The 22,772-nt window shown below is 32.2% G+C and overlaps 3 protein-coding genes across 3 annotated transcripts; 2 read left to right on the plus strand and 1 right to left on the minus strand.

Annotated features, from left to right (window-relative positions):
- Positions 1-761: 761 nt before the first annotated feature.
- Positions 762-3,288, plus strand: LOC7463303 (alpha carbonic anhydrase 7). Its single transcript, XM_002314252.4, has 7 exons — positions 762-1,080; positions 1,477-1,694; positions 2,060-2,166; positions 2,273-2,375; positions 2,465-2,632; positions 2,729-2,782; positions 2,967-3,288. Exons 1-7 carry the CDS (start codon positions 990-992, stop codon positions 3,048-3,050), a joined length of 825 nt encoding a protein of 274 aa, XP_002314288.3. The 5' UTR covers positions 762-989; the 3' UTR covers positions 3,051-3,288.
- Positions 3,289-3,910: 622 nt separating this feature from the next.
- LOC7491154 (lysM domain receptor-like kinase 4) lies at positions 3,911-6,481 on the minus strand. The gene has a single exon (XM_002313487.3). It carries the CDS (start codon positions 6,016-6,018, stop codon positions 4,120-4,122), a length of 1,899 nt encoding a protein of 632 aa, XP_002313523.2. The 5' UTR covers positions 6,019-6,481; the 3' UTR covers positions 3,911-4,119.
- Positions 6,482-17,203: 10,722 nt separating this feature from the next.
- On the plus strand, positions 17,204-21,427 carry LOC112328650 (E3 ubiquitin-protein ligase WAV3-like). Its single transcript, XM_024608528.2, has 2 exons — positions 17,204-17,667; positions 19,062-21,427. The coding sequence occupies exons 1-2, from the start codon at positions 17,464-17,466 to the stop codon at positions 21,003-21,005; spliced, it is 2,148 nt and encodes a 715-aa protein (XP_024464296.1). The 5' UTR covers positions 17,204-17,463; the 3' UTR covers positions 21,006-21,427.
- The last annotated feature ends 1,345 nt before the right edge of the window (positions 21,428-22,772 follow it).

Consider the following 22,772-nt stretch of genomic DNA (forward strand, 5'->3'; position numbering starts at 1 on the left):
TCAACTACCATAGTTTGCGTTGCATTTAGTTTCCTTAATCAATACAGAAATAATTAAGCTATAATTAAAAAATATATTTTTTAGAGCATCAGAGAAATCAAAAAAAATATCAAAACATATTTTGAAAACGGTACAAAACATTTTAGATATTTTGAAAAAATTTAAAATATTTTTATTTTTTTATATTTTTAGATTGTTTTAATATACTGATATTAAAAATAATTTTTAAAAATAAAAAAATATATTTTAATAAACTTTTCAATAAAAAATACATTAAAATATATCCATTTCCCTCGTGTTATTAAAGAGACGGCAATGTTTCAAAATTCACGTCGCTTCAACATGTATTATTATATATTTGTATTTCTTCAGTCAAGTCAATTGCGAGATCGATAGTTCGCCTTGCATTCAAGAAGATTTATCATAAATTAAGAAAAGGAGTGTTAAATGACTTCTGTTTTTCTTGGTTAGGTGTTAATGGCTTCCTTAAATAATACAAAAATAATCAGGTTTCTTCTTCCCATTATACGAGCTTCGATCAAACCACCGCCTCCCACCCACCACCACTGCCATCATGCATCGCGGAGCAGCGACTTATCAATTATTGTAATAATTTTGCCAAAACCAGCAGTCGTCACCATTGACATCTGATTGTCCAAAGAAATTATAGAAATTGACACCTCTAGAAGACCACTTGAGTTTTCTTGTAAGAATATTTACTCGTAACAATAAGACCCTCAAGAAACAAGTACTACAGTCATTCGAGTAGCATGTTTCACATTGAGGTTCCTGTGTTCATACTTGTCGGCAGCGCCAGCTCTAAGAAGAAATTTAGAACGTCTGTCAACGCGTCGCAGTTGGCTGTTTCCATATTTATTCTATAAATATGCCGATGGCAAACTCTTCGTTCATCTCCACACAACTACTTCAAATTAGTCGAATACCAGAAAAGAAAAAACTTCGAACTGCAAAGAAGTTTGATCTAAGACATGGGAAAGCTAGCAATCCAGCTCCTCTTTTTGATCACTTTCTTCCTCGTTCTTGTTTCGCGTATCCTCCCGGCAACATCTCAAGAAGTTGGTGAGGCTGCAGTTCTCATGGCATCACTAGTTATAGGGCAACATGGCCTTGATTATTATGCTTTTTTGTTCAACTTCTCCATAAACTATCATGTTATTTCTTAGCAATGTTATGAGGGGTTTGTTTCATTTTCGCTATAAACTACAAATTTTAAATTAGTACCATGTGTAAGTATTTTGTTTTCTTGTTTTTAATTATTGATTTTTTGAAGTTTAAAGAATTCTAGACAGTATTCAATTTCTTGAACAAGAAACAGATCAAGATTCGCAACTTTTTTTGAAATTATTTGGTGAAGCATGCAATTCTTTACTTGTATTAAACTAAGTACCAAACATGAGAATAATTTATACTTGCAAGTTGGTAAATTGTTTGTTTTTTCCATTTGTTGTGGCGCAGAGGACGAGGCAGACTTTAATTATGATCCAAATGGGGAGAAGGGACCTGCTAACTGGGGAAGGATTCACCCTGAGTGGGGTGCTTGTAGCAATGGATCTATGCAGTCTCCTATCGATCTGTTGAGCGAAAGAGTCGATGTGGTGTCCCATTTGGGGAGACTCAGTAGAAGTTACAAGCCTGCTAATGCCACTCTTAGGAATCGGGGCCATGATATGATGGTAAGGAAGGAAGGATATTCGAACCTGTAATATATTAGGAAATATATTAGGTAGAACTACGACACAAGCTATAATTAATACGATGGATCCTTTTAGTATTGATTCCAGTTCCTCTGGTTAAAATAAATACCAAGGCATTAGAAAGATTTTCCAGGAATGATCATCGTCTCATCTCTCCAGGCTTGTAAGTTGCAGCTATCTTATTAGTTGCAAGATTGTATTCACAAACCATGTAATAAGGTGCCCTATTGGCGAGATGTTTTTACCTACCTATAAGCAACTAGGCAGCGTTGAAATCAACAAAACTATATACAGTTTCATCTTTCTCTGTTTAATTCTAATATTATTATTGTTTGTGGATGCAGCTGAAATGGGAAGGTGCTGCAGGAAGCATTGAAATAAATGGAACTGAATATCTACTCAAACAGTGCCACTGGCATTCACCTTCGGAACATACAATCAATGGCAAGAGGTATTTAATTCTCTAATTTCCCAATTTATCTCCCTCTCTCTATGTATAAGCAGGCAACAGCAGTATAGCACTAACTCAAAATCTTTCACCTGTAAACTCTATACAGGCTTGCTTTAGAGGTGCACATGGTTCATGAGAGCCTTGATGGAAAGGTTGCTGTTGTTGGGATTATGTACATGATAGGAAGGCCAGACTCTTTCCTGTCATCTGTAAGCATCATATATATATATATATATATACCAGCCTCTGTGTAATTATCTCTCTTTAATTCTCTCTAATCATGTTTTTCATTAATTAGTTGACAAAACAATTACAATCGGTTGCTGGCACCTATGAACGAGATACAGTGGCGGGAGTAGTTGATCCAAGGAACATCAAGATAGGCAGCAGAAAGTATTACAGATACATTGGCTCCCTTACAATTCCACCTTGCACTGAAAATGTTCTGTGGACCATTGTTAGAAAGGTTTAGATCTTACCTAATCAAAAACATTGATAAACTTTAAATTATGTTCATGATGTAACTGTATTTTGTTCTAAATATTACAAAATACCCTGTTAGGTGAGGACTGCCACAAGAGAACAAGTTAGAATGCTTCGTGTAGCTGTTCATGATGTGAGTTCCCATCCTAACCTTGAATATTTCCCATATATAAAACAGGAATAAATTTATATGGGAAATTAGATTTCTTTGAATATTAATTATTTCAATTAGATTCTCTTTACTTCCAATCTTGCTTGTTCGTTATTGGTATTTGACCTATTATGTATGCTGATATCATTTGATGAACATTTTGCAGGAATCAGACACCAATGCAAGACAAATACAACCAATAAATAGTCGAACGGTGAAACTTTTTAGACCAGAAGACAAGGATGACTAAACAAATTACTTCAAGCTTCATTTTTCCCGGTATTAGTGATTACAGCTATATATATAGAAATAAAGGAGAGTTTGGATGGATCACCAACCGTGTTATTTGCAGTAGATTACCCGATTTTACTTGTAGCTCTAGGTTATTTTTCATTTTAATTTCTTCGTTCATTTATTGCCTACTATTATATGTTTATACATGAATATACTCTATCTTCATGAATTTCAATATTGTTGATCTTTCTTTTTATCGTTTATTTGAATGTGATGCTCATCTTCTACAAATATGGGAAGACATGGAATCCTTTACCGCTAGCTTCTTGGAGCAAACCATGCTAATGGTTGATCTTTGAGAGCCTTGTGAACTCTCTTGTTCCTTTCTGCGGCTAGCAATGAAACTCCTTTTCTGCTTAAATTGCTTTGCATGACCAAATTCAACCATATCATCAACAAGCCTATTAATAATATTGCTAATCGCAAAATCTCTCACCATAATATCTTTAACAGGCATGTATGTAATCAAAGAAATGATGATCCCTGCTCTCACTTTCAGCTTTGCTAATGCACATGTAGGAGCCATTGCCCTTGCCATTCTCACCTGCTTCTCTTTAGTTGTAGCTAACAAGGCCATAGAGCTATATCTAGGGATTCAAGAAGAACCTAAAGTATCTTAAACCAGTCCCCACTCTATTACGTTTTTCCCTCATAAAATCCCACAAACTTCTACAAGTGAAGTCAACATGGGATGCCTTTTTCTAAATATCACTGTCTTCAATGACTACAGAAGGAAAGATAATCCCACTGCCATGTATTGGTTTGCCTTTTATCTCTTAAGAGATGGTCAAAGTTTAACATCTATCACCTGGAAAATTTTTAAACTTATGGTCCCAAGTTCTCATCATTCAAGAATGGTCAATGTTTCTTCCCGTAAATGGGAAAATATGAAACAAACGAAAGATGAAGAAGAATCCAAATGTTCCATAACATATACAAACTGATTTTGAGCCTACGAGGGAGAATTCTAGCAACAAAAGTCATCAATCATGGACTAATTCCTACTACAAAAAAGATATACTATATCATCGTACCATTCTGACAAGAACTTTCAAGATATCATCCATAGATGGCCTATGTAAAGGGTCTTCTTCAACACATGCCTTTGCCAAAACAGTTACACATAAGGCCTCGGCAAGAGGATAATCCTCCTTCAGACATGGATCCATGAAACTCCTCAATCCATCGAAACAGCCACCTTCAGTAGTTTTCCCGCCCAAAAAAGCAATACATTCTTTGAATGATTTTCCATCAACATCATCTTTTCCTGAGATGAGCTCAAGTAGAACAACTCCAAACGCAAAAATATCTACTTTCTCAGAAACCGAGCCATCGACAACGTATTCCGGTGCAACACATCCTTTGACACTCTCTATGTTTTCATTTCCTCTGGAAGATCCAACAGCAGGGTTGGTTCTGATATTTGTAAGCTTTGCTCTCCAATCTGTTGTTACAAAAATATTTCTACTGTTGACACTCAAGTGAGCATAAGTTGGAAAAATGCAATAATGTAGATAGTGAAGAGCTGTAGCAATGTCAAAAGCTATCTGAGTTCGTTTATCCCATCGAAGAGGATTCGATGAATTAGATAACAAGTCCCTCAAGCAGCCATTGCTAGGTAGCTCGAACACGAGGTAGGACCAAGAATAGTCATTCTCTCCATAACAAACACCAAGCAAATTCAGAATATTTATGTGGTTGATTTTCGAATGTATATCGATAACTTGGCGGGTCTGTTCAAATCTCATCAGCTTGATCATCATTTCCGCATTATCCATATTCAACCCCTTGTAGGCTTGATCCCCAATCTTCCTTTCTTCACTGAAATCATCTGTCGCTCTCTTGAGGTCCTCAATGCTATAGTTTCTCAAGGAATACTTAATGCCAGCCAGAAGATCAGGAGATAAACAAGAAGTTGCTGAGCTTCGACCTGTTAATTGTCCTGATCTAGGAGAACTTGGTGTTGGGCATGAAAGTTGAGAGCTTCTAGTATTGAAGGACTGTAACTTCACAACCTTAAATTTGCGCAAGGCCTTCACATGCAACCCACATACAATCAATGCAGCTAGTAGCAGAATAAAGCCAACAACTGATCCTGCAATGTACAGATTCCGTAACTTTGTGTTGGTGGTTTTCTGAACTAAAATTGTGGGAAGAAAACCAGGACTTGGAGGTGGAGAGCGTGGGATACTGAAATTAATGACAGGGTCTGTTTTCAAGGGAATTAAGACAGTTGTGTTTGGATATATAGTTGGCCAAGGTTGAAAATTATTAGCGACCCATAAATCTACGGGAGTGATGCTAAATTTTTCACTTAGTATGCTTGGTTCATCGCCTTCTACCAAAGGGTAGGTCACAAGGTACTTGACTCCACTGCTGTTACTAGAATTATCCGGACACGCACATTTCAAGGGCACATGAAGCTTAGTACCAACCTCAACATTATTTCCTTCAGATGCGTTTTCCTCGACAAGGGTGCCTGGTTTTGCTAAACCTTCGAAAATTCTGCAAGCAATATCCGAGAGTTCAACTGTACTGTTTTCTGGAACTGTGTAGTTGAAAGTTGCCTGGAAGAACTGGCCAAGGCAAGAACATTTGATCGGAACAAGAACTTCTCGACCTGGTTCGAGAACTTTCAGCTGAGATTTAAGATTGTTTAAGTGAAGTAGCTCAGCAGGATCTAGCTGAAACAACTGAGAGACATCTGAGATAGTCTTGAAATAGTGGCTGGCTCTGTAGACTAAAAATGTTTGGCATGGATGCTGATAGGAATGATTGCAAGTGTATCTTGAACCTGGATAGCTTGTATTTTCTGAACAATCCGACGGGTCATAGTATTGTTGAGCATTGATTGGATTGAAGAACAGGAAGATCAGAAACCAAATGAAGACCATGGTTTCTGCAGCAAACCAGATACGATACATTTTGCTGATAACCTACAAAACTCAAGTCTCATCAAGTACTTTTCAAAAGTGTCAAAACAGTTTTACAGGATACACCACAAGAATGTTCGATCCCGTTGGAAATGGAAAATTCAAACTGTCTTCACTTGATACAATCAAGTTGATTTCTTAGGAAGAATTTATGACATATTCGAGCTTTCTGTGACCAAGATTTCCAGTCATAGCATACGGGGTAGGCAAGTGATTGCTAGAATAATCGTCTTATTTTATTAAACTAAAGTACTGTTTCCCAATTAATATACTAATGCATGCTTCGAAGAGACACGACTCTTTAAAGAACTATTAGAACTTTAGAAGCCGGCCAGCCAATATTTTATTTTACTGGGCAGGAAAGAATAAATCATGACATATTGTTACTTTGATTCGTTGCCCATGATTCCATCTTTTCTGCTTGTAGTTTTCTCACCAAAAGAACCCTCTCCAAAACCACATGGCAAATGGAAATTGAACGTCATGATAAGCATTCTTTTTGGATACAATGTTAAGTTCTGTTCATTTGGGTTAAGGATGATCTTCATCCTTGTTAACAATTAACAAAAACTCTGAAGAGACGCGGAAGAAATCATATAGCAAACACTATGGACACATGTTGATTTCACTATTTATCGCTACAGTGCAATTACTATTGTGCCCTTCAAGAAAAACAAGAAGGCTACGCGTAGGGGTATTTTGGTCTTTTTAGGTTACTCATTAGCCAGTCGTTGATGATTTACTAGGGAGTATACGCTGATATTTTTTTTCTTAACAGTAAAATGATTTCATTACCCTTTGGATTAAATTTTTTTAAGCTATTAGACAAGGATATTTTAGTCTTTTTAATGTTCAAAATACAATGCAAATATATTTTTACTTTTAAAACCCTAAAAAATAAAATATAGATCCAAGACCTTAAAATTTAATGGAGTTGGCTAGTCTAACCGGACATTCATGAACCAACTACTATGTTAATTCTTTTATGCTAGAAACCTTAATAAATCAAAATTGGATGAACTGTATGGTCAAACCACCAACCATCTGACTTGTGATTGCCTTTTATGGTTTAGCTAAAAACAAGAAAATCAAAGCATAGGAAGGTGAGATGAATTGACTCATGAGTAAAAAAATGAACTTAAAAGGCTTAGTAGGCTATTACACCTTGTTGGGCTATGGCGACGCCAGCAGTGTAATAAGAACAAATTGTATAGCAAGAAATCCAAGCACACATATCACCATCTCACTGAGTTCTTGATATATATATAAAAAAAAGAGATCATTCTTTAGTGATTTTGTGTTTGCAAGAGAAGGAAATAACCCAGAAGCCATTTCAGGCCATTAGTTAACTGTGAAAACAGGAGAAATGAAAAGGAAGTTCTTCTTTTTGACGAAGTGATGCAATCTTGATTCCCGCCGAGAGATGAGAAAAAATGGGAATCTCTGGGTGCTACTTCAAAGACTTGTTGAATTATCAAGACCATTACATGATGATGATGATGGTATTAAATTATTATTTTTTTTATATTTTTTAATCATTTTAGTATATTGATGTTAAAAATAAATTTAAAAAAATAAAAAATATTATTTTAATATATTTCAATACACAATTAAATTCCATATAGCACCACTATTTCCTTTGGAATCTTGAAAGTTAACATGGCACAAATCATGAATTAATTGGGTTTCAATAAATCATCAAGATTGCTTGGATCTAATGTTATTAAGTAAGTTTTGAAGACGAGAATAGAGGACGAATTTTGGTTCTCCTATGTATCCATATCAAGGGTTTGATTATTTTTGTGTTATAAAAATGTTTTTAAAAAAAATTAAATTTTTTTTTTGTTTTAAATTTTTTTTTGTGTTTTTATATCATTTTGATGTGCTGATATCAAAAATAATTTTTAAAAAATAAAAAAATATATTATTTTGATATATTTTCTAGTAAAAATTACTTTGAAAAACATACTCTAAGTAACTTTTTATATTGATAGAAGAACTTTATTAAAAAATTTTTACTGGAGGAAATAAAATCTCAAATGTTTTTGAAAGTAATTTTTTGTTCTAAAACATATTAAAATAATATTTTTTTTATTTTTAAAAAATTATTTTTAATATTAACATATCAAAACGGTCTAAAATATCAAAAAAATAATTTGAAATGAAAAAAAAATAGAAAAAAAATAATTATTCAAAAATATTTTTAATACATAAAAATAAATAAACTTACTCTAAGAAAAACAGATTAGAAGATATCCCACACAACATTTCTACTTTAAATATTTTGAGAGATTAACAATGGACATCTAAACATGGAAAATTAAGGAAGCGTTTGGGAACGCGGGTTGATTTAAAATTATTTTTTTGCTAAAATTTAATATGGTTTATACGTTTTGGATTGTTTTGATATGCTGATGTCAAAAATAATTTTTAAAAAATAAAAAAATATTATTGACATATATTTTAGCACGAAAAATTATTTAAAAAGTATCCACAACCACACTCTCAATCACACTATAAAATATATAAAGAAAGTGGAGCTAGTGGGAAATTGCTCCGTCATGCACACAGCAAGAGCATATAATACTCGTACCACATGAGACACAAACAGTTGAACAGCATTTTGGCTGTGTCTGTCTTGTAGTAGTGGAGATGTGTATACATACGTGTAAGAAACAGAGTGGTGGAGATGTGTATGCATACGTGTAAGAAACAGAGTGTTTTTTTTATGAAAAAGAAATGCAGTGGATTCAGTAATTTACAGAGCATGAAAGCTGTCGTCGTCCAATTGGCTCTTGATTACATTTACAGGGTATGAGAGGTTGTTTTTTAAAATATTGAAAATTTATTAAAATAATATTTTGTAAGATTATTATTGATATTAGAAAAATATATTAAAAATAAAAAAAAAGATTGAATTTTTAAAATATATATTTTTAAAATATAGAAACAATAATTAAATTAGCCACTTTTTACTACTTGGTGGGCATTTTAATAAGCCGTTGAAGAAGTTGCAACCATCGCCTCTTTTTCCAAGCTTTCGTATAACAAGGACAAGAGTGGGTGCCTTAGCTTCACGCACATTCCTTCTTATAGGATAAGGGTACGTTTGAACGGTGGTAGCAATAATGATTTAAAGAGTTATTTTATTTAAAATTATATTAAAATAAAAAAATAATATTTTTTTAAAATTATTTTTGATATTAACACATCAAAACGATTTGAAAACATAAAAAAATTATTTTAAATAAAAAATAATAATTTAAATTTTAAAAATACACAATTTACACCGCGTTTCTAAACACTTTCCTAAATCCTATCATTAGCAAGTCACTTTTCTACTTTTCCTTCCTCGTTACACTCAATATTAAAATTGCACTAGAATATTGGAGACCCGATATAGACAGGATTAGATTACGTGTAATGCTGTAATATATCATATAGTTTTTAAACCCCATCCTAGGTGAACCCGATGTAAATTCTAGATTGCAGGTTAGACGGGTTGATCTGTATTAACCTGAATTAATTTATTTTTTTTATTTTGTAAAAAAAATAAAAATGATTTTCATTGGATTCTTAAAAAAAATTAAAAAAACCATCAATTCTTGACCAATTTTTAAATAGGTTTTCCTTGAAGTCTATATATCTTAGAGAGCCACTAAAAAATATCAAAAAGAAAAAAAAATATATAAAGTTCATTTATTGGTCAAACAAATATGTGTTAGTTTCTTGGAAAATTCTCACACCCTATCAATTTCAATTCAACAACAACAACAGCATCATTTTTTATTTCATAAATACTACAATGAATAAAAATCAAGATTTCGATTTTAGTCTCTTTCAATTTTAATGCTGAAGCCTTTACCCTCTTTCTCACTCTCTCCCCTCACCATCACGTTTTCCTTCCATCTATTTTGGAATCTTGACAAATCAATTGTAGTGTGATTATTGGAGCTCACGCCTTTGTACTAACTCGCACTCCAAATTCAAACATTATATAACTTCAAATTCGTTTTGTTTTTTATTTATAGTTCTTGTTTAAGATTTGATTGTTGATATTAAAAAAATTACACTATATGTTAAAATAAACACGTGGGAAAATCATTATATTGATACTATGTACATAAAATGTTTGCACTATGAATCACACTATAAACATAGATTATTTGCATTGTGGATCATATTGTAGATGTTCATATGATTATAGGAAGCGTTGTCTTTTCTATTTTTTATTCCAAAAAATATTAGCGCATATTAGGTCGAGGCATGATCACCTGACTCAAAGTTACTAGATCTAGCATGACAACCAAACCTAAAAGATTTGGATTTGAATTGGCCACCAAACCCAACTGTTTTGGGTTTGGCACCATTGTCAGATCCAAAACATTTAAAATATTTTTTATATTCTTAATATTTTTTATATTTTAAAAAAAAATTATTATTAACGCGCTATGAAACACGAGTGAATATGCTAATTGTTAGTTATAACTCGTTGATAAGATGGTGTTGGTAAAAGTACATAGGAAATACATCGGTTAATAGCATTCATTAAATAAATTCATATTTATTTATAACTTTATCTTGTTCTTCAATTTTTAATGATTGGTTGATGGAAAAAACTCTTTCTTTCTATCATAATTGTTTTGTGAATAAGTTTTTTTTCATTGATATTTTATTTTTTTTCATTTTTTATACTTTTTAAATAAAATTAAGATATTAAAAAAATTTAGGAATTAAATTGAAATTTAAAATATTTTATGTTACTTTTACAAACAAGTTTTGATGAAAATATACAATGGGAGGAAACTGAGACTAGAATAAAAATTAAAAGGAGTTTATTGATACAAAATGTTCACAATGAAATAAAAACACTCCATCCATGAACTTAGGATGAAAATTAAAATTTATCTATTTTCAGATGTAGAGAGAGAAATTAAACTTTTATGTTGTTTAAAACACTAAACACTAGAAAATAATCTATTTTTTAATAGGACAAGCCAAACAGGTTGATTAAGGTTAACCCGAGTCAACGTAATTTTTTTTATTTTATAAAAAATAAAAGCGATTTCTTTTTGGATTTTTAAAAGAGAATTAGAAAAACCATCGGTTCTTGAGCATTTAATAAGTTTTCCTAGAAGTTTATGTATCTTAAAGTCACTAAAAAATATCAAAAAATAAAAAAACAAAAGAATTGAAATTAGAAAAATAAAAAAAATAATAATAATATAAAGCACATCTATTGGTCAAACAAATATGAGTAAACTTGAACATGTCGTTTCTCGGAAAATTCTCACACCCTATCAAATTTCAATTCAACAACAACATCATTTTTTCTTTCATAAATACTACAATGAATAAAAATCAAGATTTCAATTTTAGTGCTGAAACCTTCACCCTCCTTCTCACTCTCTCCCCTCACCATCACGTCTTCCTTCCTTATCTTTTGGAATCATGACAAATCAATTTTAGTATGATTAATGGAGTTCACGCCTTTGTAGAAACTCACACTCCAAATTCAAACAATATATAACTTCTAATTTGTTTTGTTTTTTTATTTAAGATTTGATAGTTGGTATTAATAAATTATTAGTTATAACTTGTTGATATGATGGTGTTGGTAAAAATACGTGGTATCCATAAAAAAAAATCATATTTATTTTTAACTTAATCTTGTTCTTCAATTTTTAAATGATTGGTTGGTGGTGTTGATGGAAAAACACTCTTTCTTTTTATCATAATTGTTTTGTGAATAAGTTTCTTTTTTATTGATATTCTATTTTCTTATTTTTTTTTATATTTTTTAGATAAAATTAAGATATTAAAAAATTTAGGAATTGAATTGAAATTTAAAATATTTTGTATTACTTTTACGGATAAATTTTGATGAAAATAGACGGTGGGAGGAAATTGAGACTACAATAAAAGTTAAAGGAGTTTATTGATACAAAATATTTGTAGTAAAGACACTCCATCCATGAACTTGGGATGGAAATTAAAATTTATTTGTTTTTACATGTAGATAGAGAAAAATTAACCTTCTATGTTGTTTAAAACACTAGCATATTTAATCTTAATTTTGAATACATAAACATTATATTTATAGAGAGACTATAAGATAAATATAAAATCAAACTATTATATTCTGTTAAAAAATAATATAAATCATATTTTGCAACTTCACTTAACAACTTAAATTTCTGAATTAAAATGGTTATTTGACATATTATCAGAGTTTTGATGACCAAACAATCATGAGCTTGAATTTCATCATCACATTCTAATTAATAAAATTAAGCATAAAGTAACATGGATTTCTGCAAGTTTCAAGTTAAAAAGGACTTTCATTTAAGAAAAAATATTAAAAAATAATATAAACCATATTTCGGAACCTCACATAACATCTTAAACTTTACAATAAATATTCTAATTAACCAATTAAATAAGAATTCTAAACACAAATCATTTTTATCTAAAAATCTTTTCTTATCTCAACATCATTGGCATGCACTACGTTGTGGGTTGGATTAATTTATTTTTTAACATAAAAAAATCAAGGTTTTGCTAATATTTTTTTTAGTAGAAAAAAATTCTGAATTGTGTGGGGATTGATTTTATATGACTCGGTTGACTTGACAGATCTAAAGATAACCTAAATAACAGTAAAAACATAGTTTGACTTAAAATAAATATTCAAGATGAGATTTTTTTTCTTATATAAATATTGAAACGACAACATATTTAATTGATTTCAGGTCAACCTGAGTTAACCTATCAATCTACATGTTGGATCATAAAACTATAATAATTTCATATAAAATATATTAAAATAAATTATGTAGTTTAATTTTTAATAAATTTAATATTAAAAAATAGTAAAGAGTAGAGTAAAACCTGCCTTCCTCTTCTAGATATTTTTTTTTGTTTGTTAATGTCGATAAAAAACAGTCGTCGTAGTTGTTGGCCTTCTATAAAGTTAGATGCACCAAACAGGGAACCGTATCCCACCATATGATATGAAATCCAAGAGCAAAAATTAGTGGAACAGTGTCGCATCAAGTGTTTTCTTTTATCGAGATGAGCAATGAATTGAACTTAAATTCTTTAAGCTCTGTTTGGCATAAAGGTTAACAATAGTGGAAATGATGTGAGCTTTTATGTGATGTAGAAGTTTTTAGAATGAATTGAACTTAAATTCTATGTATTTTTTTAACTTTTATTTATTTATTAATAAAGACTCATCATAATTTGGAAAACAAGTTCAAAGAAAACAAAAGGAAAAAAATGCTTTAATAATATTTATGCTACTAATTATGAAAATAAAAAATAATTAATTTGAGAAAATTATATAAGAACTTCCATAATAAAATAAATAAATATTTTATTTTTATTGAATATCTATAAGGGATTTTTTTAAAACATGATATTGTATATTAGTTTTATATATAATCATTCATAAAATAATTACTAGCATTACCATTAAAAACCTGAAACATTATCATTAGAAATCTCTAATTTAATTTGAAAATATTATATCATCTAATTATTTTAAAATATCAATATAATCTTTTAACTTGAAAATTTTTTTTATTTTAAAATAATAACAATATAAAAAAAAGAAGAGGCAAGCACAAAAAGGCATGAGCATAGTAGCTACTATGCTCATGCTCACACAACTAGCCTTACAAAGAAAAAAGCTCAGGTGTGTTTGAACCTGTTAACCTAGGTCTGCATACCTGTGTTTTTTATTAAAAAAAACTTGAGTATATAACATGTATTTTACCTAAGCTTTTTTCTTTCAAAAATACACATTTTATTTGGGCAAACAACATATCATCCACCACAACAAATTATAATCATTTTTTATTGTCGAAAAATCAGGATTATAATAATCTAGACCCAAGAACACAGATTCCAACCTATATTTTACCTAGTTTTTCTATTTTATAAAAAATAAAAGTGATTTTTTTTACTCTTAAAAGAAAATTAAAAAAGACGTCACTTCTTGACCAGTTTTTTATTAGGTTTTCCTATAAGTTTTTATATCTCAAAACCACTAAAAATATCAAAAACAATAAATGAAAGAATTGAAATTAGAAAAATGAAAACAAAAAAATAATATAAAATACATTTATTGGTCAAACAATATGACTAAACTTAAAGCTGTCAGTGTCTTGGAAAATTCTCACACCATATCAATTTCAATTCAGCAACAATAACATATCTTTTCTTTCATAAATACTCCAATGAATAAAAATCAAGATTTCAATTTTAGTCTCTTTCAATTTTAATGTTGAAACCTTTGCCCCCCTTCTCACTCTTTCAATAAAGGTAACCATAAAAAAAAATTAAAAAAAATATAGAATGATAATATCGAAAAATATAATGAGAAAAAAAAAGAATTCCTAACCATATTAACACTTAAAACTCGTGACTCATGTCATTAAATTGGAAGCATTACAAATGGAAAAAACATGAAGCCCAATCCCAAATAAATTAAACATCCGGGGAAAACATCAGCCACATAAAAATATTTAATTAAAAAATAAGGATGGAAACCAAAATAAAAAATAAATTTGAGGGCATTTAAAAATTAAATTGCAGGGTTAAATCGAAAAGAAAAAAACAATTAACGAAAAGAAAAAAAGAAATCAAAAGAATGAAGGCTAAATTGAAAAAAAAAACAACATAAACTTTGATTGAAAGATGAAATTGAACACTAATAAAACTTTAACAAAAGATTAAAGAGTAAAAATAACAAATCAAAAGAATAAGGACCATATTGGTGAAAACAATATATGACAAATTATAATTTAAGGACTCAATTGATAACATAAAAAACTTTTCTAAAAGGATCAATGGCGAAAATAAGCAATACAAAATATAAGGACTTAAATTGAAAAACAAAAAAAAGACAAACATACACTTGAACCGGAAAAGAGAGAAAAATAGGAAGAAGAAACGGCTACCGGCGATAAACTGTTGGACCGCCACCGACACGCTTTACATCAGGAGAAGAGCATGTGATGACGCTTCCAGTGACACGATGGAAGGCTATTTTCGAACAAACAGTGACGTCGCACACATCGTCGAAAGAGCACGAACACGCCGACATGTGGAAAACACGCACTATAAGCTTTTCAAAATTTAATATTAAAGATAAATGTTAAATTACTAAAAAGCTCCCCATAACCCTGGAAATAACAAATATGCTAATGTGAAAGTACCAAAACACCCTTGAATGCATAAAAGCTATTTTGTCTTATCTAAGGGCAAAGAAGTATTTGACTTATTTTAAAGTTTGTGCAAAGTAAAAAAAACCCTTGGTCAGCGGGTTTAAATTTCATTGATCTTGGGGGTATAAGAGTATTTTTACTGTACAAAATAATCTGCAAAGACAATAATACCCATGTTCAATCTTTTAATGACCAATGAGTCAGTGTAAAAAGACTTAAATACCCCCATATCCCAACCTTCCAACTTTTCCACCGAGGGGCACAAAGATAAATTCACTGTAGCAATCCACGGTAAATTTAGTCTATTGCTATAGTGAATTCACCACGTGTTTTAGAGTTTTGGTTAATGGTATTCATAAAAGAAAATTCATATTATTTTTAACTTAATCTTGTTCTGTAATTGTTAAATGATTGGTTGATGGCGTTGATGGAAAAAACTCTTTCTTTCTATCATAATTGTTTCGTGAATAAGTTTCTTTTTTTATATTCCATTTTTCTTATTTTTTTTCTATTTTTATAATTTTTAGATAAAATTGAGATATAAAAAAAAATTAGGAATTAAATTGAAATTTAAAATATTTTATGTTACTTTTACGGATAAATTTTGATAAAAATAGATGGTGGGAGGAAATTAAGACTACAATGAAAGTTAAAGGAGTCTATTGATACAAAATGTTTGTAGTGAAATTGAGACACTCCATCCATGAACTGAGGATGGAAATTAAAATTTATTTGTTTTTACATAATGAGATAGAAAAATTAAACTTTTATGTTCTTTAAAACACTAAACACTAACATATTTAACCTTAATTTTTAAACATTATATTTATAGAGAGACTATAAGATAAATATAAACTCAAACTATCATATTCTATTCGAGAATAATATAAATCATATCTTAAAACCTTATCTAACAACATAATTTTTTGGATTAAAATGGTTATTTGAATAGTATCAAAGCTATGATGATTAAACGGTTTTAAGTTCAAATCTCACCATTACATTCTAATTAATAAAACTAAGCATAAAGTAATGTGAGTTTATGCAAATTTCAAGTAAAAATGACTTTCATTTAAGGAAAAGTATTAAGAAATAATATAAATCATATATTGAAACCTGACATAACATCTTAAGCTTTATAATAAAGATTCTAATTAACTAGTTAAATAAGAATTCTAAACACAAATCATTTTTATCTAAAAATCTTTTCATGTATCAACGCATTTATATAACATTGGAGAGTTCATGAATTAGTAAATAACTAGATCATTAGCATGCATTATGTTGTGGGTTGGATTAATATATGTTATATCATAAAAAAATCTAGGCTCTGCTAATGTTTTTTCTAGTATAAATTTTTTTTTTAACTATGTGAGGATTGATTTTATATGACCAGGTTGACTTGACGAGTCTAAAGATAACTCGAAGAACTATAAAAACATAGTCTAATTCAAAATAAATATTTAAAATGAGTTTTTTTTTAACAAAAATTAAGACTTTTTCAACAAGTCTCTCTCTTTCCTCAAGACCCAAGGATTTAAACACAAGAAAAATAAAGTTTTAGAACCAAAGTGTCAAAATTAAAAACATAGGAATCAAATTAGGAATCTTCGAGACCTCAAGAGCTAAAATGTACTTTTCCTGAATTGAGAAAATACCAGAACAGTCCACATTGAAACAGCGTGGAAAGCCACAGTAACGGCAAGTGGCGAACCCCGTAATTGTAATTGTAATCGGCGGTGATAATGGCAATGAAGTCAATACAGCAAAAACCAAAGGGCAAATGGGAAAGAAGAAGGAATGTAAAAAAAAAAAAATATCCTTATCAATTCAGCAGAGATATCTCATCTCATCACTATCTGAAAGGCTGTTATCCTCTGACCACCACCCAAAATCAAAGTCAAAAATCCCAACACCAACACTAAAAACTCAACTTTCTCTCTCTCTCTCTTACATATAACATAAGATAACCTCACTTATAAAGCACTCCTGTTCCAGCAATCTCTCTCTCTCTCTCTCTCTTCCTCTTCTTCTTTTTTTTCCTTTGCCAAAACAAACAAAAATGTCCAATCTCCATCTCCATTCCTGTACACTCTCACAGTTTCAAGATCCACCTTGTGTCTAGATAGAGGCTGAGAGAAAGAGAGGCCAGGCTTGTTTTTGTTTGAGGAAGTCCTTGATAAGTTTAAGATCTGAGAAAGAAATGGGAAGCAAATGGAGAAAGGCAAAATTAGCTCTTGGCCTGAACATGTGTCTTTATGTCCCTCCGACTGATGTTGAACAACGTGATTCTTCCTCCTCACCTTCTCCTGCTAGACTATTCTCCCGCTCCTCTCACGGGTCCACTACTCCTACCCCTTCTTCTTCCGGCCTCCGCTTGTCCACATCCCCCGATAGCAACAATAAGGTAATAATGATATGTTGTTTCTGCTACTATTTTTCCTTTTTTTAAATAAATAATATTATTCCCATCAAGGGTTAATGGGGTTTGTTTGTTTGTTTTTGCTTGCCTTGCCCTGCAAATCTTTAATAATATTGGATTTATTGTTTTGGTTAGTGTTAAAGGCATGTAGTATGATTTGAGATAATTTTATTGGTGCTGCTGTTAAATGTTAAGCGTCCGGTCTATTCGCAACCTAGCTTTTGTTTTTAGCAGACACTAGTCTAATCTAGTTTCAGGGTGGCTTGTCAAGGTGTGGGGTATATATACAAATGGTGGGTGCGTGTGGGTAGTAGTGATATGTACAATACACTGAATACTTGTGAAGAAGGGAGCATGTTGTTATTGTCATGTTGTTTTCAACTCTTTCTATGAGCTTGAGGCCCCTTTTGTGGGGTGATTAAGTTTTAAAGTGGAGAAGTCCCTTTAAAGGACCATTTTTCGCTTTGGCTTATTAGAAAAGTATTACTGTTCTAGCGTCCCATTACCAATACCACCACTCTTGTTTGTTTTGCTACTGTTTCTCCTTTCCCTTGATGGGGAAAAAGTGCTTTGTCTGGTCAGCACTGCTTTACCTTGATCGCACATAATATTATGTTTTCTCTCTCTCTGCTTTTGATGGTGAGTTAGAGAGGATAAAAAAATTAAAGAAGCCTGTGGACCGTTGATTGGGAGCTATCCAGCAGCAATCTTCAGAGAAGTAAAAGTATTGGGGAATCAAAGAACTGACAAATAAAAATAAAAAAAGGAATGAAATTTGGAGCAAACCCATTATACTTCTATCCTTTTGATGAGCTCTGCACTAATATTATTTTTTTAAAATTTGCGTTTTAGGGTTGTTTTCTTGAAAGCTCCTCCATCATTAGTTTGCTCAAGAGTGGCTTGATTATTATTTTTTTTACTTTTGAAAAGTCATCTACTATTGATTATTCATAATTTGGCATTATGTCATTTGCAAGGCTTTGACTGCCTAACATTGACTTCTTTTTTGGTTGGTTAGCTGATTCACCGGGACACAACTCTGCAGCTTTGTAAATAATAATAATAATAATAATAATAATAATAATAATGTCATTCTGGCTTAAGCATCCCTCAGTGGCTCGGGACTTCTGATGTCAAACCTAAGTATAACAGGAACATGCATTGGAATGCTCTTTAGTCTAGAAATACGTGTCAAAATCATTTAGACATCTACCACTTGATTATTAGTAAATGTGCCATTCAGTGGTTAGTAAAATTTCTCTCCTTCTCTTGAATATGATATCTATAGCTGTGATTGTTTAAACTTTTATTTGTCTGCAATCATATATGTTTGTCTATGGGATCTTTTCTCCTCACAAGACCGTCCTTCTGTACTGCAGAGGACCTGTGCAATATGCCTGACTGCCATGAAAACGGGACAGGGCCAAGCCATTTTTATGGCAGAATGCTCCCACTCCTTCCACTTCCATTGCATTGCCTCTAATGTAAAGCATGGGAACCAGATTTGTCCAGTTTGCCGAGCAAAGTGGAAAGAAATCCCCTTTCAAAGATCTGTTTCTGATGTTACTTGTGGAAAGCCAAGAATGAGCGCACTAGGTTGGCCCCAAGATGATGCTTGGATGACTGTTCTAAGACGGCTTCCTCCAGCTCGAACAGATGCAAACAGGCATATTTCATCACATTATCAAGCCAATGAACCAGCTATCTTTGATGATGATGAAGACTTGGATCCGCAACACGAGACTGCCGAGGGAAACACATCCACTCAAGATGCTGGTGATGTTAATTCTGTGAGAACTGTAGAGGTTTTCACATATACAGAAGTTTCAGCAGTTCCAAAATCAGTCTCTTATGATAATTTCACCATACTAATCCATCTCAAGGCCCCTCTTACAAGTGGAAGACAGAATAGGAACTGGAATCATGCTGAATCACCACAATCATCTCAAGATTCTCGTGCTCCGGTTGATCTCGTTACCGTGCTTGATGTTAGTGGCAGCATGTCTGGTACAAAGCTTGCTTTGCTAAAACGAGCTATGGGGTTTGTGATCCAGAATCTGGGTCCATCTGACCGACTGTCTGTTATTGCCTTCTCATCCACAGCCCGACGCCACTTTCCTCTTCGTCGCATGACAGAGACCGGAAAGCTCGAGGCCTTACAGGCTGTTAATTCTCTGGTTTCTAGTGGTGGGACAAACATTGCTGAAGGTCTAAGGAAAGGTTTCAAGGTGGTGGTTGATCGCAAATGGAAGAATCCAGTTTGTAGCATCATACTATTATCTGATGGGCAGGATACATATACTATCTCTGGCACAAGCATGACCCGTCCTCAAGCAGATTACAAATCTCTTCTCCCGACATCAATTCACCGGAATGGTAGCTCGGGGTTCCGTATTCCTGTGCATGCATTTGGGTTTGGTTCAGACCATGATGCTGCATCAATGCATTCAATTTCTGAGATTTCAGGTGGCACATTTTCATTCATAGAAGCTGAGGGTGTAATTCAGGATGCATTTGCACAGTGCATAGGAGGGCTATTGAGTGTGGTGGTGCAAGAGCTACAGGTCAAAGTTGAGTCTCTTCATCCAAGATTGGAAATTGGTTCAATTCAAGCAGGTAGTTACAAAAGCAGCATCATGGCCAATGCAATTATGGGCTTTGTTGATGTTGGAGACTTGTACGCCGAAGAAGAAAGGGATTTCTTGGTAACAGTCAATATTCCAGTTGATGGTACCAGTGATGAGATGTCATTGCTAAAGGTCAGTTGTACTTACAGAGATCCTATGACAAAAGGTATGATGACTCTTGAGGAAGCTAGCCAAGTAAAGATCCAAAGGCCCGAAATAACCGGAACACGAGTGGTGTCAATGGAAGTAGAGAAGCAACGAAACAGACTCCGTGCAGCGGAGGCAATGGCTGAGGCTAGAGCTGCAGCTGAAAATGGTGATCTAGCTCGTGCGGTCTCTGTCCTGGAGAGCTGTGGCAAAGCATTGTCAGAAACTGCATCTACTCGGGCAGGTGACAGACTGTGTATTGCACTGTGCGCGGAGTTGAAGGAGATGCAAGAACGGATGGCAAGCCGGCGGGTATATGAAACATCTGGAAGGGCTTACATTCTATCAGGTTTGAGCTCACACTCATGGCAAAGAGCAACTGCGCGAGGTGATTCCACTGACAGTACAAACCTCATGCAAGCTTACCAGACGCCATCAATGGCGGACATGGTAACCCAGTCTCAGACCATGGTATTCGGTACCCCATCTTCTCAACGTAAACTTAGGCAAACTATGTCATTTCCAGCTGCCAGACCACGGCCAAGGTAGTTTTTGGTGGTGTCCAGAAATTCTCCTCACGTATAATTCCATATCCATGAACCTTTTTTGTTCATTTAAAATTTTGTTTTTCCTCGTCATGTCAGTTTGTGTCAAAGTTAGATTGGAAAGGAAAGGGGGGGTTTGGTATTTTGACAATTGTGGGTGTATTTTCTTGTCTTGCTATGTAAATGAATAAGAAAAAATGGGGGGGTGGGATAGCTGAGATGAGTCTCTGAGAGATAAAACAGTGAAAAGAAAGGTGGTGGGGGTCAAGGTTCTTACACATTCGCATCATGGATGATGATGTACATAAGGAGATTTGATGTTTTCTTTTCCGTTTTCTTCCTGTGAGGTGGTATAGCCCGCCCTGTAAACTGTGGGGATACTCGGGGGGTGAATTCTTCTCTTAAATATATGATATGATTTATATATATTGCCCTCGATTCTTTTCATGACTTTGCTGCCATTATCGGATTAACAAAATAGAGATCAAATTAAATCTTAGACATGCTTGGACACAGATGGGATTGCCCTTTTTTGAGATTTCCGTCCTCATCTGATCGAAATATTTATTTATTTTTTATTTTTTTATGTGTGGTCAATTGTCCAAAATTCTTGTCAGATTGTGCAAGCGTCACAACTTTTGATTGTAGACCAGCATTCAATAATTTTTATTTTTTAAAAACATTTCATTCAAAGGAGCTTAGCATATTAATGGACTCGGTCCAGTTATTCACTGCCTGGGTTAGAACATAACATTTTATGATCTTCTGCTAGAACAGCAGGAGGTGGACTAAAGAAATTATTTCGTGCCGTGATTTGCAACAGAGTTGACCATGTAATTATTATTATTATTAAAAGGAATACAAATGATATATTCTGACTCCCATGGGAGGCCTTTGTCTATATAAAGTTTGGGATGAATTTAATATTTTGCACAGTAAATTAATTATGTTGTGGTGGATGATTTAAATTAATATTTTTTTGGTGTTTTCAGATCATTTTGATGTGCTAATGTCAAAAATAATTTTTTAAAAAATAAAAAAAATATTATTTTAATGTATTTTCAATGAAAAATATTTTGAAAAGCAATCGCAACAATCAAATTCACTCGAACTAGATTGGAAATTGGGGGATGCCAAGGTGGATATAATTTGTGACAAGCCCTTTGGGTCATTTGTTTTTTGTTTTTTTTTGGTCTTTTTTGTTTTATAATTTTATTATTTAATACAGTTTTTATTTATTTAGGGTTTTTAGGTCTGATTTTTTTCACTAATTCCATCCTTTAATATGGAATTTTTTTGTTTTCTTTGGATTTTTTTTTAATTTAATTTGATGCTAGAATATTTGATTGATTTTTTTTTACTTGCGTAAGGTTATATCAGGACAATTCTCATCCGATTTAATTTGAAACCTGAACTAAGTAAATAGTCGGGGTGAAATTTTTCAACTTAGAACCGTAGTATTGTGTTTCATTATAATACCAAAAAGTTTCCAACAATTTAGATATTAATTTTTTATATTTATTTTTATCCAAGCCGCAACAAAAATGTGGTTAATAAACTTGTTAACATCCAAGTAACTTATTTTTTGAATTAATTTTTTTTTCAAGATTATTTTCCAGATTTTTAAGTGTTGTTATAAGATATTATAACATGGAAAGGGTATCTAAGTGGAAAAAAAAAGAAAAATATAAGAGAAAATATAAAAAAGTAAATGTTTTGTTAGTTATTTATTATCATAAAGGAAAAAAATTATAGATTTCTAAGAATTATA

The sequence above is a fragment of the Populus trichocarpa genome, chromosome 9, assembly GCF_000002775.5.
Source record: "Populus trichocarpa isolate Nisqually-1 chromosome 9, P.trichocarpa_v4.1, whole genome shotgun sequence".
NCBI lineage: Eukaryota > Viridiplantae > Streptophyta > Magnoliopsida > Malpighiales > Salicaceae > Populus > Populus trichocarpa.

Coding starts and splice junctions, on each gene's coding strand:
- LOC112328650 (XM_024608528.2), top strand. CDS start 17,464: ATGGGAAGCAAATGGAGAAAGGCAAAATTAGCTCTTGGCCTGAACATG. Junction 17,668..19,061: donor CCCCCGATAGCAACAATAAG/GTAATAATGATA, acceptor TCTGTACTGCAG/AGGACCTGTGCAATATGCCT.
- LOC7463303 (XM_002314252.4), top strand. CDS start 990: ATGGGAAAGCTAGCAATCCAGCTCCTCTTTTTGATCACTTTCTTCCTC. Junction 2,376..2,464: donor CAGACTCTTTCCTGTCATCT/GTAAGCATCATA, acceptor TTCATTAATTAG/TTGACAAAACAATTACAATC. Junction 2,633..2,728: donor TGTGGACCATTGTTAGAAAG/GTTTAGATCTTA, acceptor ATACCCTGTTAG/GTGAGGACTGCCACAAGAGA.
- LOC7491154 (XM_002313487.3), bottom strand. CDS start 6,018: ATGTATCGTATCTGGTTTGCTGCAGAAACCATGGTCTTCATTTGGTTT.